General features: G+C 41.4%; 1 protein-coding gene across 1 annotated transcript in view; it reads right to left on the reverse strand.

Moving 5' to 3' along the window:
- MAL2 (mal, T cell differentiation protein 2) overlaps nt 1–19,542 on the reverse strand; it is a 96,404-nt gene that overhangs the window by 24,874 nt on the left and 51,988 nt on the right. The window contains exon 2 of the mRNA XM_069731826.1: nt 4,199–4,369. Coding sequence (XP_069587927.1) covers nt 4,199–4,369 — 171 coding nt within the window. The remainder of the gene's footprint in view (nt 1–4,198; nt 4,370–19,542) is intronic.

A 19,542-nucleotide genomic window follows, 5' to 3' on the forward strand; every position in this document is an offset into this window, starting at 1 on the left:
CTGGTTGCAGAAAAATGTAACTGGGAAATCTGTCAGCGAACTCATTCTGGAGGAGAGAATGTAAGGTTTAACTTCTCTTTTTCTGAGGGCCTGTAAACTGATCCATGATCTTAGACCACATCAATGTTCACCTCAACATTGAAGTGGTCCATGGTCTTAAATTGGTACAATAAGAATCTAAAAAAAAAAAAAAAAAACGCATAAAAACATTTAAAAGTCAAAAAATGACATGGATCAACCGTTTCTATTTTGCTTCAATTACTCGTGTATATATATATATATATATATATATATATATATATATTAGTTACTTGGGAGCTGAATCACTTGCCCCTGAAGAAGCCACTTAGGGTGGCGAAACGAGTCAGGCATCTTCTCTGCCCCTTATTCCTGCTTTCCCTTCCATTTGTCTCTGCCACACTATTGGCGTGTGTGTTCACACATTATGTTTAGTTTCTCTAATATCCTTATTGTGACTATTTGCATCCGTGTGCACCATTTTTGTCATTTGAGGGTGTATATACACACATTGGTTACACAATCTGTGTGCAGGTTTATTTCATTTTGGTGCATTTTTGTCCCCTTCTTTGCCTCTTAGCATTATTATATACTCATAGCACCATCAGAGATAAATATCACTGTTTGTATATTTAAATTTGCACCAATTCTACATGTTCTGTCACTTTATTGAGAGCTCTTGTGAAGGATTTTGTATAACGTCCATGTCATTTTATGACTTTTGAATGTTTTTGTGTGTTTATTTTAGTTTCTTATCGTACCAAATAAAATATTTGTTTATTTTAGGTGATCCCTGTGGCTTTTTGTCCTTTTTTTTTATATCCAATTCTGGTTTTCAGCAGGCCTCAGGTGTATCCCCGTTATCTTGTGGTGCCCTCCCTTTCTAAGTCTGACAACCCCTGCCTAAGCAGAAGAGCGGCACGGGTTTTTTTCTTCTTCTCCTTTTTAACCCATTACTTGCCAAATTAAAATTTTCACAAGTACGGATTTTTCAGAAAAGGGCGTCCCAATATCCAATTAAAAATGACAATGACATGATTTCCTATTTTGAAAACAGTTATTTTACAAACACAACGCAAAAAATTGGACCTAATTATAAAAATTATAAAATCTTAGTTGCTAGAAGCTAAAGGTTACGCGTCCCCAAAAAAGAACATTGGTAGATAATGGGTTAATAATGTAAAAAAAAAAAACCCCGATCATCCAATTTAATCAAAGAATCGATGTTTCTTTTCCAGGACAGATAAAAAATTGCTGTCATTTTCTGCTACGTGATAATATGTAACCTGACAGCAATGAGGTCTGTGATTACCGGTCATAAAGTACAGGATCATTTCACACAGGTTAATCAGGGGAATTTAGTCACATGGAAATAAGTCAGGGAAATCATGTCTCTCACCTTTGCTTCCCCACACATAGCATCAAGCTCCTGATGAAGGACGCAGATTAGGCATTATTTAGCATAGGGTCATCTTTCGTGGAACGAGGAGTCCTATATACTATAAAATCTGTGGTCTATGGCACCTCCCCTTTGACTGCCCAGATCCACCCCCGCCTTCTTGATTGACAGCACAGTCTTCCCAAAACGGTGACTCGGCTAAAACCGCAGCCGTTCTTCTGCTAGTTCTGATCAGAAGAATAAAGGATTTGGTGAGCAAAGGTACGATGACTATTCTTCGGGCAAGCTGTCCTACATTGGGGATCTGCATAGTTTTGGTGGGATAGGAGGGGTTGAATTCTGGGACAACCACCAAAGCCACCAGCTATATTGGAAAAGCCACTAACCACCAGCAACCGATGTAATCAGTGTACCAGGCAGCAACCACTGAGGCTGTATGGAGCGAAACACCGCAGCCCCATCACACGGAGCTGATGCTTTGCTCCATACAGCTTCTCAGTGAAGGTAGTAGGTTTTGGACTCTAACCAAACAGATATTGCTGACCTATGTTAAGGAGAGATCATCTATTTCCTAATAGTTGAACATTTCCTTAAAAGGGTTGTCTGAGACTTTAACAATGATAGCCCATCAATGTCTGATTGGTGGGGGTGCGACACATGGTACCCCTACTAATCAGGTGTTCCCGGCGTCAGCTAGACCTGGAACAGCTCAGTTATGGAGTTACGCTGCTCCATCGGCAGTATAGTGACTGCGGACAGATGTGCAGTACCCTGCCGCAGCCACTATTCCGTTGGCGGAGCTGTGCAGCTCCATAACTGAGCAGTTCCGGCACCCGCCGATACTGGGAACAGCTAATTGACGGGGGTGCCCCGCCGATCAGACATTGATGGCCTATCCTAAGGATAGGCCATCATTGTTAAAGCTCCTCCTCTTCGCTCTCCATAGAATTTTAAAAGCACCAACTGTCATCTCTTATCTCATTAATGGGAAGACATGTTTTCATTGAGCACAGATTGTCCATATTTTACCATAGAAATGAAAGCAAAAGATCAATCCAGGAGGAGAAAGAAGAAATAAGATAGATTACAAAGTTGCATGCCTTTATGAATTCTACCGATTTATGAAATAAAAAATAAAAAGATGCTTTCTCTCTCGAAAGAAGCAGAAAATTCTCTAGAGTTAAAGGGGTGATCTGAAACACAAATACATTTTCACTCTAAATCCCTATTTATTTCATGCCATAATCTAATCTATTTTCTAATATACTGTATTTTCTGGCGTATAAGACTACTTTTTAACCCTTGAAAATCTTCTCAAAAGTCGGGTATCGTCTTATACGCCAGGTGTCGTCTTATAGGGCAAGTGCAGAGTAATCTGCGGTCGCCGCATATTGTGGGGGGAGCGATAATTTAAAAATCCCTAAACTTCACGCACTACACTGTTTGTTTTTTTTCTTTTTTTTTACGACTTCCTTTTAGATTACTCTTTTTTTTGAGAATCCCATGCATTTTGTCCCCTCCCTGAAAAAAAAAAGTGACATCAGTGATGTCCATTTCTGGGGCTGGACTAGTCCCTGCTCTATGTAGCATGCAATGGTTGTCAATTCCAAGGGATGCTCAGTAGTTTCTTGTTATTGTTCGATGTGCACAATGACAGTGCGCTCTCACGCAGTCTCTGATATGAAGTAACGAGCCAGCAAAAGAGCGCACTGTCAGTGTTCATGGTAAGATGAATACCTGGCTTGCAGAGATCAACGCAGCCCCAGCAAGTGCTGTGACTTTAAACCCTAGCTACATAAATGTGTCCATTCTCAGTTTTCCTTGGCCAATTTCACCACTCCAGCATTTTATTTTATTTTACCGCTGGAGTGGCGCCACTAATCTAAGTTCCCAGCTTTCATTTGTAAGTATAAGCAACTGGTAAATATAAAATTAGTGGCACCACTCCAGAGCTAAAATAAAGAAATGCTGGAATGGTGCTTTAAGGACACCAATTTCTTACCACACAATTGAGTTAATTATCGCTGACTGCCAGCGAGAGCCTTAATATGCCGCAATTCACATCATAACCACTTGGTGGCCACATTGAGACACATGCAGTTTAAACATTTCATGGCAGAGTATCGGAAAAATCAAAGCTTTTAATCTCGCGCCACCGATCTCTGCAGATGACGAGCCAAGAGGAAAGGTCTAGTCTAGTCAGAACTAGTCTGTAGATGGCATTTAGGGGTATGTGATGGCGATAATTCCGCTATGGATGATTTTACTGACATAGAGCCATAGTTCGTAAACAGCTTACAACACAGCAAAAGGATCTTCGTGTTGAAATTTTTTTAGTTACGAGTAGGGTACATAAAAAAAATTCCAAGGCATGAGATAGATCACAACTAGTCTGTAGGTGGCATTTAGGGGTATGTGTTGGCGATAATTCTGCTATGGATGATTTTACTGACATAGAGCCATAGTTCGTAAACAGCTTACAACACAGCAAAAGGATCTTCGTGTTGAAAATTTTTTAGTTACGAGTAGGGTACATAAACAAAATTCCAAGGCATGAGATAGATCACAACTAGTCTGTAGGTGGCATTTAGGGGTATGTGTTGGCGATAATTCCGCTATAGTTTATCTTCTCGGTGGGTTACATTGCCACATTTTGACCATCGGACCATTAATAGCATCATTTTGGGTAATAAATAAAAAAAAATGTTGCCCCTATTCTAGGAGTGCAATGACAGAAATTGAATATTTGAATTATCTAGAAGTAACAATCTTGATACTTGCCACAAAGTTCCAGTTAGTTGATATCCTATGAGCCAGACCACACAAGAACACGCACAAAAATAAGATGGAGCAGAAGAAGGCCGTTACTGACACAAACATCACCCATCCTTGTACCACTGGCACCGGCACATTGGAAGCTGCCACCAAAATCCAGACAAGTCCTCCAAAAATCTGTAAGAAATTAGATGTAAGAATCAGAAATAGTCAGGGAGAAACATATTGAGCCGAAAACCATATTTATTGCTTTACCCTATAGATTATTGGCCTCCAAACTGCGACTCTCACGCTGATGAAAAATTCCCAAATCCCACCACACTTGGACAACAGTGGGCTCTGGATTATATACTAAGCTAAAGGGGTCTCCACCTCCCGGGATTTTTTTTTTTTATTATTACTTAAACGCATGTACTTGAGACTAAAAACTGATTTTTTTATATTAATTTTCATAAAAAAATTTGCACAGTTTTCATTTGACAGGCTCTTTATAGCTTCATATAAAATTAATATGGTCTGTGGTCATAAATCAGCTGAGTGGAACTGAAAGAAAGAAAAAAAAAAGCGTCGCGAATGCAGAATTAATTCACTGACGGATTTTCAGTTAACTCATTCTGCAGCCAGCAATAGACAGTGCAACGCAGAGGCTTTAGAAAAAAAAAAATAGGGGAAAAAAAATTAAATGAAACCAAAATTCTAAAAAATTGTTCGTCAAAAGTCGACGCATTTAAGTAAGAGTAAAAAAATGTTACCGAAGCCTTAGAACATAACTGGAGATATTCAGCAGGCCAGACATCCACCTACAGACTACTGTTCCAGGGTACTTGCCCCTCATCAGTGCAGGCTGAATAAGAAAAAGGACTGTCTGTACTTAGGATTTCTTGCCAGGAGAAAGTAAAATTATTGGTTTTCCCCATAGAGCATTGCTAATAAGACTCCATAATTAACTCAGTGCCAAAAACAGGTGTGTAAAATTAAGACTTTATCCCCCAAAAAAGTTTCAGCATTTTTTTTTATGTCTGTTGAGTGCAGGAAGACTTATATCAACGTAGATCATTCATTCCATAGGTCTCATCTTCTGTACGTGATATCATTTGTATTTATGGCAATAAACTAGATTATCAATCATTTATGCAAAATGTTCATCTTTGTTTAACCTACCCCAAATCTACGAGTCCTACAGTGAATACAAAAAGTCTACACACCCCTGTTAAAATGCTTTTTTTTTTTGTTGTGTGAAAAAAAAATACCAAAAAGAATTTTAGAACTTTTTCCAACTTTAATGTCACCCATAATCTGTATAAATAAAATGATTTCAGTTTATTTCTCAATGTAAGATGGAAATGAAAATAAAAAAAATAATGTAGTTGCATAAGTGTAAACACTGAACACCCTTTTGTAATTGGGGATGTGGTTGTGTTCAGAATTAGCTAATCGCATTTACACTCATTTTACATAGGAGCCAGTACACAGCCGCCATAATTTAAAGGGATCCTGATTAAAGCCATATAAAGTTTAGTGGTTCTAGGATGATTTTACTGACATTTTCTTAGTTGCATTTTGCAGCAAGAGCCAACGTTCGTAAACAGCTTACAACACAGCAAAAGGATCTTAGTGTTGAAAATTATTAGTTGCGAGTAGGGTACATTAAAAAAAATTCCAAGGCAAGAGATAGATCATGGTACCTTTTGAAGAGGTCATCAAGAAGTGGCTTAAATTTATCACTATAGTGACATTATCTAGAATTGGTCATTCCTCAAAAAAAAAGAAGAGGCCTGCAGCAACATTTAAGGAGCTGCAGGAATTTTTTTTTCAAAGGACTGGTTGAGTACTGCACTTTAAAACAAACTTCCATTTTCTTCATATGTCTGGCCTATGGGGTAGGCTGAGAATACTGTACCCTTTTCTTACAAAAAAAAAAAGCAACCCTGCTATGTTTTGCTAAAACCTACATCAAGTCTGCCAAAGCATGTGTGAAAATGTGTTATAGAATAAACGAATGGCTAGCACACGACTTTGAGTTCGGATTAAAAGGTGCTAGTGAACGGGAAACGTAATCCCCTATGTACGTACAAGTCAATGATCACTGCACACTTAACAGGAATTTTGCTCCAAGTGAGAAATTTTTATTGATAGGTGATAAGCGACTTGCTATGAGCGCTGACCACCGGACGGCGCTCATAGCAATCCGGCACTGACAACCATAGAGGTCTCAAGGAGACCTCTGGTTGTTATGCCAACCCACCGGTGACAGGGGTCATCGGTGGGAGGAAGCAGGTGTTAAATGCTGCTGTTAGAGTTTGACAGCGGCATTTAACGAGTTAATAGCCGCGGGTGGATCGCGATTCCACCCGCGGCTGTTCCGGGCACATGTCAGCTGTTCAAAACAGCTGACAGGTGCTGCCAAAGATGTGGGCTCACCTCCGGAGCCACATCAAAGGGTGGGAAGCGACCTCTGCTGTACTAGTATGGCGGAGGTCGCAAAGGGGTTAAAGACCTTAAAGCCCTTTCTATATCTTCCAGTTACATTATATGTCAGTTTCTCTTCACTCAGCAGCTAATTGTACCAGAAATGACATTCAAGTGATTACTTCACCTTTCATTTAAGGAAAATATTCACAAAGGCAAATATTTTGGGGCGGCAAAAGAAAGAAAGTGTTTATACAAAAGCTCAAAAGTTACTAGACCAGAAAAGGTATTAACGAAGCAAACGATGTATATTTGTCCATATGTCATATTTATTTACAGGGTAACATCCAACGCCGGTCTCCTGTGTCCTCCCCACAGTCACACACATTCTGCATGGGGACAACGCCTAAACTAATGAAGATTAGTATTTAGAGGAATCTTGAGTATTTACGATCGAATTGGTTTAAACAACATTTATTAAATGCTCATAAGATAGCTGATAAATGTATAAACAATGGGGATACAGCTGCTGAGACCCTCGTCGATCCTAAGATTGGGGGGCATAAGTCTCTTATGTAAATGGAGCAGTAGTGAGCATGTGCGACCACTGCTCCATTCACTGTCCACAGGGATGGTGGTCGCACATGCTCACTGCTTCTTCATTCACACAGGGGACTTGGGACTGGTAGGGGCATCAGTGGTCAGACCTCCCCACCATTATACAGTTAGGTCCATATATATTTGGACAGAGACAACATTTTTCTAATTTTGGTTATAGACTTTACCACAATTAATTTTAAACAAAACAATTCAGATGCAGTTCAAGTTCAGACTTTTGGCTTTCATTTGAGGGTATCCACATTAAAATTGGATGAAGGATTTAGGAGTTTCAGCTCCTTAACATGTGCCACCCTGTTTTTAAAGGAACCAAAAGTAATTGGACAGATTCAATAATTGTAAATAAAATGTTCAGTTTTAGTACTTGGAGGAAAACCCTTGGTAGGCAATGACTGCCTGAAGTCTTGAATTCATGGACATCACCAGACGCTGTGCTTCCTCCTTTTTGATGCTCTGCCAGGCCTTCACTGCGGTGGTTTTCAGTTGCTGTTTGTTTGTGGCCTTTCTGTCTGAAGTTTAGTCTTTAACAAGTGAAATGCTGCTCAATTGGGTTGAGATCAGGTGACTGACTTGGCCATTCAAGAATATTCCACTTCTTTGCTTTAATAAACTCCTGGGTTGCTTTGGCTTTATGTTTTGGGTGATTGTCCATCTGTAGTATGAAACGACCACCAATCAGTTTGGCTGCATTTGGCTGGATCTGAGCACACAGTATGGCGGCTCTGAAGACCTCAGAATTCATTCGGCTGCTTCTGTCCTGTGTCACATCATCAATAAACACTAGTGACCCAGTGCCACCGGCAGCCATGCATGCCCAAGCCATCACACTGCCTCCGCCGTGTTTTACAGATGATGTGGTATGCTTTGGATCATGAGCTGTACCACGCCTTCACCATACTTTTCTCTTTCCATCATTCTGGTAGAGGTTGATCTTGGTTTCATCTGTCCAAAGAACATTCTTCCAGAACTGTGCCGGCTTTTTTAGATGTTTTTTAGCAAAGTCCAGTCTAGCCTTTTTATTCTTGATGCTTATGAGTGACTTGCACCGTGCAGTGAACCCTCTGTATTTACTTCTTCTCTTTATGGTAGATTTGGATATTGATACGCCGACCTCCTGGAGAGTGTTGGTCACTTGGTTGGCTGTTGTGAAGGGGTTTCTCTTCACCATGGAGATTATTCTGCGATCATCCACCACTGTTGTCTTCCGTGGGCGCCCAGGTCTTTTTGCATTGATGAGTTCACCAGTGTTTCCTTTCTTTCTCAGGATGTACCAAACTGTAGATTTTGCCACTCCTAATATTGTAGCAATTTCTCGGATGGGTTTTTTCTGTTTTCGCAGCTTAAGGATGGCTTGTTTCACCTGCATGGAGAGCTCCTTTGATCGCATGTTTACTTCACATTAAAACCTTCCAAATGCAAGCACCACACCTCAAATCAACTCCAGGCCTTTTATCTGCTTAATTGAGAATGACATAACGAAGGGATTGCCCACACCTGTCCATGGAGTCAATTGTCCAATTACTTTTGGTCCCTTTAAAAACAGGGTGGCACATGTTAAGGAGCTGAAACTCCTAAACCCTTCATCCAATTTTAATGTGGATACCCTCAAATGAAAGCTGAAAGTCTGAACTTTAACTGCATCTGAATTGTTTTGTTTAAAATTTATTGTGGTAATGTCTATAACCAAAATTAGAAAAATGTTGTCTGTGTCCAAATATATATGAACCTAACTGTACCTATGGATATGCATAAAGTTAATAATGGGACAAACCTTTTAACTTTGTCCTAAATGCTATTGACAAAGTATTGAAACAGTAATTAGTATTCCAAGTGTATCACCATAATCACCCAAATTGTAAAAAGTACATAATATGCACAAGTATATATATATATATATTTTTTTAAGTTTACCAATTTGACTACAACCATACATATAACATGAATATACTGTGTGTGTGTGTAATATAATATATACATATATCACACAAAAACTGTATTCATTTTATATGTACGGTATGTGTATAACCAAATCGTAGATACTCTGTGTAATACACAGGGTGGGCCATTTATATGGAAACACCTGGGTGGGCCATTCCAATCCAAAATGGCCGACTTCAAAATGGCCACCATGGTCACCACCCATCTCGAAAAGTTTTCCCCCTCCCATATACTAATGTGCCACAAACAGGAAGTTGATATCACCAACCATTCCCATTTTATTTAGGTGTAGCCATATAAATGGCCCACCCTTTATATTACACATACATATATACACACACACACACACACACAAACATACACAATTACACACACCAACTTTAGGCCAGGCCCAGACAAGCATATGAAAAATCTTCTATTTTTTATCCCCAGAAAAAAAAAGGGCGATTTTTCATAAGTATTGACATCGGTGTGTCTATTTTTCCATTAACACGCTAAAGCGTAACTCTAAAAGGTACTAAATACTGCAGCTCAGTGCATCTTCCCACCTACTTATTTTCCATCAATTTCCCACCTGATCTTGCTCCGGTAAAGTCAGAGTTGTCAAAAAAGGATAAGCCATCAGTATCAGATTTATTGGGATGACCCTCACTGTGCACTTCGTAGCGGCCGTCATGCTACATATTGTACAACATGCAGGTAGATAGAACCATGCGGTCCCAGGGCTCGGCCGAGTGCCAACATCCTTCACAACAGCCGAAGGTGGCAAAAGATGGGCCTTAACATAGGAATAGGTCATCAATATTAAAAAACCCATTTAATGGACATGTCCTCCTTTGCATGCTTTTTTTACTGCTTGAGAGCATGTGGGAAAATAGCCAACAAACCCTGTGATCTGTAAGAGTCAGCCCTAGGGGTTGTGCTAGCTCAGCATGCTGTTTGTTATTTGCACATGAAAGCATATGATTGATTTGTAAAACGAGTTCATTTTACCGAGTGCAGAATTACGATATTATGTTTGATACTAGAAATGCCTTTAAGCTATGTATTACAATATTGTGTTGTCTCTACAATGGGCGCTGAGTGTATACCTGCAATGTTCCCTGCTGCCACTGTAGGGTTATAATGACAAAAAGACTGACCGGCACTTCCAAGCTAGTGTGAACGGGAGCCAACTAGGAGCAGCTACCTCCGTAAACAATAGAAAAAGTTTCACTCTGCAGTGCTGAAGCATGTCAATGTGAAATATATGAAATATGAATAGCAATACTGCTTCTGGATACTAGGAAAATAAGTATTTGATCCCTTGCTGATTTTGTAAATTTGCCCACTGACAAAGACATGAACAGTCTATAATTTAAGGGTAGGTTAATTTTAACATTGAGAGATAGAATATCAAAAATAAAATCCAGAAAATCACTGTGTACATTATATACCGTATTTTCCGCTTTGTAAGACACACTTTATTTCCCCCAAATTTGGTGGGGAAATGGGGGTGCGTCTTACAAAGCGGATATACCACTTACCATTACAGGCTGGGATGAGGGGGTGTCCGCCACCGCCGCCCACCACCGCTGTCACCTCACCCGGCACCACTGCTGCCCCGGGTGATGCTGGAGGCTCTGGTGTTGCGGGGGGCTCTGGCGACATTTTGTGAAAGACCAGAGCCCCCCAGCAGTTCGTCCATGCGTTCCTGTATGACTGACTCTGGGAAAATGGCTGCTGGAATCTCAGGAGATGAGATTTCAGCACGGAGATCTCATCTCTCGAGATTCCGGCGGCCATTTTCCCGGAGTTAGTCATACAAGAACGCATGGACGAAGTGCCGGGGGGCTCTGGTCTTTCACAAAATGTCGCCAGAGCCCCCCGCAGCACCGGAGACAGCCCTGCAGACCCCCTCATCCCAGCCTGCAGCACAGGAGCCCCCCTGCAGAGACCCTCATCCCATCCTGCAGCAATGCTCCACTCCTGCCTCCAGCAACGACTCTGGGACCCTGATCCACCGCAGCCACAACCCCTGGTAAGTAATAAGACGCATGGATTATAAGATGCCCCACCAATTTATTAAAAAAAGTTTTTTTCCTATTTTTCTCCTCAAAATTTGGGGTGCGTCTTATAATCCGGAGTGTCTTACAAAGCGGAAAAATATGGTACATTTATTTGCATCTTGCAGTGAGAAATAAGTATTTGATCCCCTACCAACCATTAAGAGTTCTGGCTCCTACAGACCAGTTAGACGCTCCTAATCAACTCGTTACCTGCATTAAAGACAGCTGTCTTACATACATAGTCACCTTTATAAAAGACTCTTGTCCACAGACTCAATCAGCCAGACTCTAACCTCTACAACATGGTCAAGACCAAAGAGCTCTAGAAGGAAGTCAGGGACAAGATCACAAAGCTGCACAAAGCTGGAATGGGCTACAAAACCATAAGTAAGATGCTGGGTGAGAAGGAGACAACTGTTGGTGCAATAGTAAGAAAATGGGAGAAATACAAAATGACTGTCAATCTACATCGTTCTGGGGATCCATGCAAAATCTCACCTCGTGGGGTATCCTTGATCATGAGGAAGGTGAGAGATCAGCCTAAAACTACACAGGGGGAACTAGTTAATGATCCGAAGAAAACTATTGCTAGCACATTACACTTTAAAGGTTTAAAATCCTGCAGCGCCCGCAAGGCCCCCTGCTCAAGAAGGCACATGCGCAGGCCCGTCTGAAGTTTGCCAATGAACATGTCGATGATTCTGTGAGTGATTGGGAGAAGGTGCTGTGGTCAGATGAGACAAACATTGAGGCATTTGGCATTAACTCAAACTCGTCGTGTTTGGAGGAAGAGAAATGCTGCCTATGACCCAAAGAATACCATCCCCACTGTCAAGCATGGAGGTGGAAACATTATGTTTTGGCGGGGTTTCTCTGCCAAGGGCACAGGACTACTTCACCGCATCAATGGGAGAATGGATGGAGCCACGTACAGTAAAATCCTGAGTAACAACCTCCTTCCCTCCGCCAGGACATTAAAAATGGGTCGTAGCTGGGTCTTCCAGCAAGACAATGACCCCCAAAAAACATGCAGCCAATGCAACAAAGAAGTGGATCAAAAAGAAGCACATTAAGGCAGGAATGACCTAGCCAGTCTCCGGCCCTTAATCCCATAGAAAACTTATGGAGGGAGTTGAAGCTCCAAGTTACCAAGCGACAGCCTTAAAATCTTAATGATTGAGAGATGATCTGCAAAGAGGAGTGGACCAAAATTCCTCCTGACATGTGTGCAAACCTCATCATCAACTATAAAAATCATCTGACTGCTGTGCTTGCCAACAAGGGTTTTGCCACCAAGTAGCAAGTCCGGTTTACCAGAGGGATCAAATACTTATTTCTCACTGCAAAATGTAAATTAATTTATAAAATGTGATTTTCTGGATTTTATTTTTGATATTCTATCTCTCCATGTTAAAATTAACCTACCCTTAAAATTATAGACTGTTCATGTCTCTGTCAGTGGGCAAACTTACAAAGTCTGCAAGGGATCAAATACTTATTTCCCCGACAGTATTTCACATTGACATGTTTTAGCACTACAGTGTGCATCTTTTTTTGTTTATTGTATATGGAGGTAGCTGCTCCTAGTTGGCACCTATTCACATTAGCTTGGAAGTGCCAATCAGTCTTTTTTGTCATTGTATATTAGCTTTCTGACCGAGAACTTAAGCATGTGGTGGATTTTAATTGCAGCAGGGTCTTACCTACTACCCATAAAATCAGACTTGGAAGAGAGCTATTCACATCTACCCAGGAATTCAGACTTCATTCTTAGAGAGGTATTCACATTAGACACAATAGGACCCATCGGTTTTGAGATCACCTTGTCGTTGGTTGATGGGCATGCATGAATTGGCCAAATTGTGAGCTAATAAATAAAATAAATTAAAAAAACTAAGGGAAGTCTGACCAAATTCTGATCAAAGACGCTGATGAAACTTGGACTTTAGAGACTTTTTCCATCCAAAAAAAAAATAAATCACCTGCTACAGAAGTAGCTGTGCCACAGTTCATGTGTAGCCATCAAGTTTGTACCTTTAGAAAAGGTAAAAGGTCTTCAGAGACCCATTCTCAGAATTAATATACAGTAGGTCCTGATAGTCAAACTCCCACTTTTCTGTAAGTAATAACCTAACCAAAGAATAACTAATATCTTTTAATTTTGAGAATAACTTACATTTTCAGAATTCTTGAACATTAAATTTCATTAATTAAAGGTAACCTTACATGAGGATGCTATACCTCAAACTAATGGTACTTATGTAAAGGCACTTTGAAGCTGATTAAATCCATACCGTTAATTTACAAATCCATTTTGTCGCCTATGAGAAATCCAGCATTAAAATCTTATGCAAATTATTCTCAAGTGCTTTGAGATGGGACATTGCACTTACAGCACTGCTGCCCTCCCTTCCTAGTGACCTACCTTCCCTGATCGAGATCTCGTGCAAGTGCCATTAGTACCTGGGGCGGTGTATGCGCAGTAAGGTTCTGATAAAGATGCTAGACATGGTGTACTGATGTTGGAATAACTTTCATTAATCATATATTGCATCAACTACTATTTACTACTGTTCAATAGTCCATGAGTGTCTCCAGCAATAACGGTTTTAAAAAAACTACAACAACAAAAATCAGAGATTATATATTCACTGTTGACCAGCTGGACAGTGCAGAGAGAGATTAATCCACTGCCAACAGGTTATGGGCTCAGAAGTAAAGAGACCCAGAAACCTCAAAAATCCAGACAACAGCCCAGAGAAGGGAGAACAACCGTGTACTAAGAAGAAGAAAAAAGATGGTCGCCAGCAGCAACTCTGCGAAGTTCACAGTGCCAAATCTGATTAACCAGAACTAATAATTCTGGAAATTCAAGGTAAAGGTTCTGCTGATAAGAGAAGATACCTGGAAAAAAAATAGAACAAAAAAAAAAAAAAAATCCCTCTGTATAGGTGATTATCAGATTTACATACATGCACAAAATGAAACTGCAGAAGAAATGTGGGAACAGCTGCAGAAAGCGCATGAAAGGATAAATCTCAGCAATATGATCTATTTAATGAGACAGCTGTTATCAGTCTAATCTAAATAAAGGCTAAGCTATGCAGGATTACATAAGAAACACTCTAGAAATTGTTGAGTGCCTGCCGGGCATTGGGGAAGATCTAAACGATTTCCATGTTGCTGCCCTGTTAGGAAGCAGACTACCAAAAGGCTATGACCCACTTGTAACCGCAGTAGATGTCAGAGGAAAGCCTATAGAGGAGTATAAAGACAGAAAGTGTAAGCAGCAGTGTGGTATCCAAAGCAGAATCTGCTTTAAAAGCCCAAGATCTACCCAAAAATACAAGTCATTTGAAGGAAACATGCGTTTTGTCTGCAAGAAATCAAGGCCCAAAGGCTGAATGTAGGGTCTGGAAACCTATAATGAATCAGCTGAAAAAGCAAAATCATAATCAAAGGGTTTCAAAAATTTGTTACTGAAGAATATGCCACTTCAAGTACTGTTTACTCTTAATGCAAGTACATCAAGGCATGCATGGTGCATAATCTCTGGGGCAAGTATTCAGAGGACAGAAGCTTCTTCTCTAACCTTTATCAAAGTAAGTCACAGAAAGTCATCTTGGCTAATGGTCAGTATATGAATTCAAAGGGAATAGGAAATGGTTGCATTAATTAATTAATTAAATAATCAAGTCTCCTCAACACAAAGCAGAAGATCCCAGTAAAGGATGCACTCTATGTCCTGTTATGGACCTGGTGGTTAGGAGCACCCGGCACGACCTGATAGTTAAACTCACACAGGACAAGCTCTGGGATGTGGGAGCTCTGCTGACCGCAGGCCCTAATCCTATCACAACAACTAGAAATAGCCGTGGAGCGTTCCTGACTCTCCCTAGACGCCTCTTCACAGCCTAAGAGCTAGCTAGCCCTAGAGATAGAAAATATAGCCTACCTTGCCTCAGAAATTCCCCAAAGGAAAAGGCAGCCCCCCACATATACAGGTCCTTCTCAAAAAATTAGCATATAGTGTTAAATTTCATTATTTACCATAATGTAATGATTACAATTAAACTTTCATATATTATAGATTCATTATCCACCAACTGAAATTTGTCAGGTCTTTTATTGTTTTAATACTGATGATTTTGGCATACAACTCCTGATAACCCAAAAAACCTGTCTCAATAAATTAGCATATCAAGAAAAGGTTCTCTAAACGACCTATTACCCCAATCTTCTGAATCAACTAATTAACTCTAAACACATGCAAAAGATACCTGAGGCTTTTATAAACTCCCTGCCTGGTTCATTACTCAAAACCCCCATCATGGGTAAGACTAGCGACCTGACAGATGTCAAGAAGGCCATCATTGACACCCTCAAGCAAGAGGGTAAGACCCAGAAAGAAATTTCTCAACAAATAGGCTGTTCCCAGAGTGCTGTATCAAGGCACCTCAATGGTAAGTCTGTTGGAAGGAAACAATGTGGCAGAAAACGCTGTACAACGAGAAGAGGAGACCGGACCCTGAGGAAGATTGTGGAGAAGGACCGATTCCAGACCTTGGGGAACCTGAGGAAGCAGTGGACTGAGTCTGGTGTGGAAACATCCAGAGCCACCGTGCACAGGCGTGTGCAGGAAATGGGCTACAGGTGCCGCATTCCCCAGGTAAAGCCACTTTTGAGCTACAGAGAAGCAGCACTGGACTGTTGCTAAGTGGTCCCAAGTACTTTTTTCTGATGAAAGCAAATTTTGCATGTCATTCGGAAATCAAGGTGCCAGAGTCTGGAGGAAGACTGGGGAGAAGGAAATGCCAAAATGCCTGAAGTCCAGTGTCAAGTACCCACAGTCAGTGATGGTGTGGGGTGCCATGTCAGCTGCTGGTGTTGGTCCACTGTGTTTCATCAAGGGCAGGGTCAATGCAGCTAGCTATCAGGAGATTTTGGAGCACTTCATGCTTCCATCGGCTGAAATGCTTTATGGAGATGAAGATTTCATTTTTCAGCACGACCTGGCACCTGCTCACAGTGCCAAAACCACTGGTAAATGGTTTACTGACCATGGTATTACTGTGCTCAATTGGCCTGCCAACTCTCCTGACCTGAACCCCATAGAGAATCTGTGGGATATTGTGAAGAGAAAGTTGAGAGACGCAAGACCCAACACTCTGGATGAGCTTAAGGCCGCTATTGAAGCATCCTGGGCCTCCATAACATCTCAGCAGTGTCACAGGCTGATTGCCTCCATGCCACGCCGCATTGAAGCAGTCATTTCTGGCAAAGGATTCCCGACCAAGTATTGAGTGCATAACTGAACATTATTATTTGTTGGTTTTTTTGTTTGTTATTAAAAAACACTTATTTGATTGGATGGGTGAAATATGCTAATTTATTGAGACAGGTTTTTGGGGTTATCAGGAGTTGTATGCCAAAATCATCAGTATTAAAACAATAAAAGACCTGACAAATTTCAGTTGGTGGATAATGAATCTATAATATATGAAAGTTTAATTGTAATCATTACATTATGGTAAATAATGAAATTTAACACTATATGCTAATTTTTTGAGAAGGACCTGTATTGACTGTGAGAAAAGATGAAAGTCACAAACGCAGAAATGAAACAGGTTTCAGCAAAGGGAGGCCAGACTTACTAAACAGACAGAGGATAGGAAAGGTATCTTTGCGGTCAGCACAAAAACTACAAAAGACCACACAGAAGTCAACACACCACATGAAAGCAAGAAATCACAGTAACCACAAATATAGAAAGTAGTAAATATCCATATACTGTGACTTATGTATCTTTTATGGACATAGCAGCGGGATAAAATCGCCAAACTTATATCGACCAAAGAAAAAACACACGACAAAGAAAATCCCAAAATATTTGAAATAATACATATAAATTTATTTAGAAAATCAGGTAAAAGATGACAAACAACTGGAATGGGAGGGAGAGTACAACCACATAACACGTCAAAATAAAGACACCCACAGGACTCAAAAATAATCATAGAGTTATATATAGGTAGCTCAGAACATACCTACTACTATGAAGTGTAATACTATATTTCTATTGCACGGCGCCCATACTGCCTACTTGTAATGCAATTAGGTGCTAGACCGTAAACCATAAATATAAACAGTGAAAGCGGCCACAACAAAGCCTCATAGGATAATTAATATATTTACCTGTCTTAGCACCAAGAAAAGAGTCCAGGAGTGTCCACCCCAACGCGCGTTTCGGCGTGTGGCCTTTCTCAAGCCGTGGAGCGTTCCTGACTCTCCCTAGATGCCTCTTCACAGCCTAAGAGCTAGCTAGCCCTAGAGATAGAAAATATAGCCTACCTTGCCTCAGAGAAATTCCCCAAAGGAAAAAGGCAGCCCCCACATATATGGACTGTGAGAAAAGATGAAAGTCACAAACGCAGAAATGAAACAGGTTTCAGCAAAGGGAGGCCAGACTTACTAAATAGACAGAGGATAGGAAAGGTAACTTTGCGGTCAGCACAAAAACTACAAAAGACCACGCAGAGTGTGCAAAAAGACCTCCGCACCGACTAACGGTGCGGAGATGCCACTCTGCATCCCAGAGCTTCCAGCTAGCAAGACAAAATCATGATAACCAGCTGGACAAGGAAACAATGAACAAATAATAACTATCAGGAACTTAGCTTCTGCTGGAGAAGACAGGTCACCAGAAAGATCCAAAAGCGAACTGAACCAATGCAGGAACATTGACAGCTGGCATGGAGTAACGATCTGAGTGGAGTTAAATAGAGCAGCCAACTAAAGGATAAACCACGTCATCTGTGTAAGGAACCTCAGAAGCAGCAGCTTCACTCACAGCCACCAGAGGGAGTCCATGGACAGAACTCGCCGAAGTACCATTCATGACCACAGGAGGGAGTTCGATCACAGAATTCACAACAGTACCCCCCCCCCTTGAGGAGGGGTCACCGAACCCTCACCAGAGCCCCCAGGCCGATCAGGATGAGCCAAATGAAAGGCACGAACAAGATCGGCAGCATGAACATCAGAGGCAAAAACCCAGGAATTATCTTCCTGACCATAACCCTTCCACTTGACCAGGTACTGGAGTTTCCGTCTCGAAACACGAGAATCCAAAATCTTCTCCACCACATACTCCAACTCCCCCTCGACCAACACCGGCGCAGGAGGATCAACGGATGGAACCACAGGCGCCACGTATCTCCGCAACAACGACCTATGGAACACATTATGGATGGCAAAAGAAGCTGGAAGGTCCAAACGAAATGACACAGGATTAAGAACTTCAGAAATCTTATATGGCCCAATGAAACGAGGCTTAAACTTAGGAGAGGAAACCTTCATAGGAACATGACGAGATGACAACCAAACCAAATCCCCAACACGAAGTCGGGGACCAACACAGCGCCGGCGGTTAGCGAAACGTTGAGCCTTCTCCTGGGACAATGTCAAATTGTCCACCACATGAGTCCAAATCTGCTGCAAACTGTCCACCACCGTATCCACACCAGGACAGTCCGAAGGCTCAACCTGCCCTGAAGAGAAACGAGGATGGAAACCAGAATTACAGAAAAAAGGAGAAACTAAAGTAGCCGAGCTGGCCCGATTATTAAGGGCGAACTCAGCCAAAGGCAAGAAGGACACCCAATCATCCTGATCAGCAGAAACAAAGCATCTCAGATATGTTTCCAAAGTCTGATTAGTTCGTTCGGTTTGGCCATTAGTCTGAGGATGGAAAGCCGAAGAAAAAGACAAATCAATGCCCATCTTAGCACAAAAGGACCGCCAAAACCTCGAAGCAAACTGGGAACCTCTGTCCGAGACAATGTTCTCTGGAATGCCATGCAAACGAACCACATGCTGGAAAAACAATGGCACCAAATCAGAGGAGGAAGGCAATTTAGACAAGGGTACCAAATGGACCATCTTAGAGAAGCGATCACAAACCAGCCAAATGACCGACATCCTTTGAGAAACAGGGAGATCAGAAATAAAATCCATGGAAATATGCGTCCAGGGCCTCTTCGGGACCGGCAAGGGCAAAAGCAACCCACTGGCACGTGAACAGCAGGGCTTAGCCCGAGCACAAGTCCCAAAGGACTGCACAAAAGAACGCACATCCCGTGACAAAGAAGGCCACCAAAATGATCTAGCCACCAAATCTCTGGTACCAAAGATTCCAGGATGACCAGTCAACACCGAACAATGAACCTCAGAGATAACTCTACTAGTCCATCTATCAGGGACAAACAGTTTCTCCATAGGACAACGGTCAGGTCTATCAGCCTGAAACTTCTGCAGCACGCGCCGCAAATCAGGGGA

Source organism: Ranitomeya imitator, chromosome 6, assembly GCF_032444005.1.
Source record: "Ranitomeya imitator isolate aRanImi1 chromosome 6, aRanImi1.pri, whole genome shotgun sequence".
Classification (NCBI taxonomy): domain Eukaryota; kingdom Metazoa; phylum Chordata; class Amphibia; order Anura; family Dendrobatidae; genus Ranitomeya; species Ranitomeya imitator.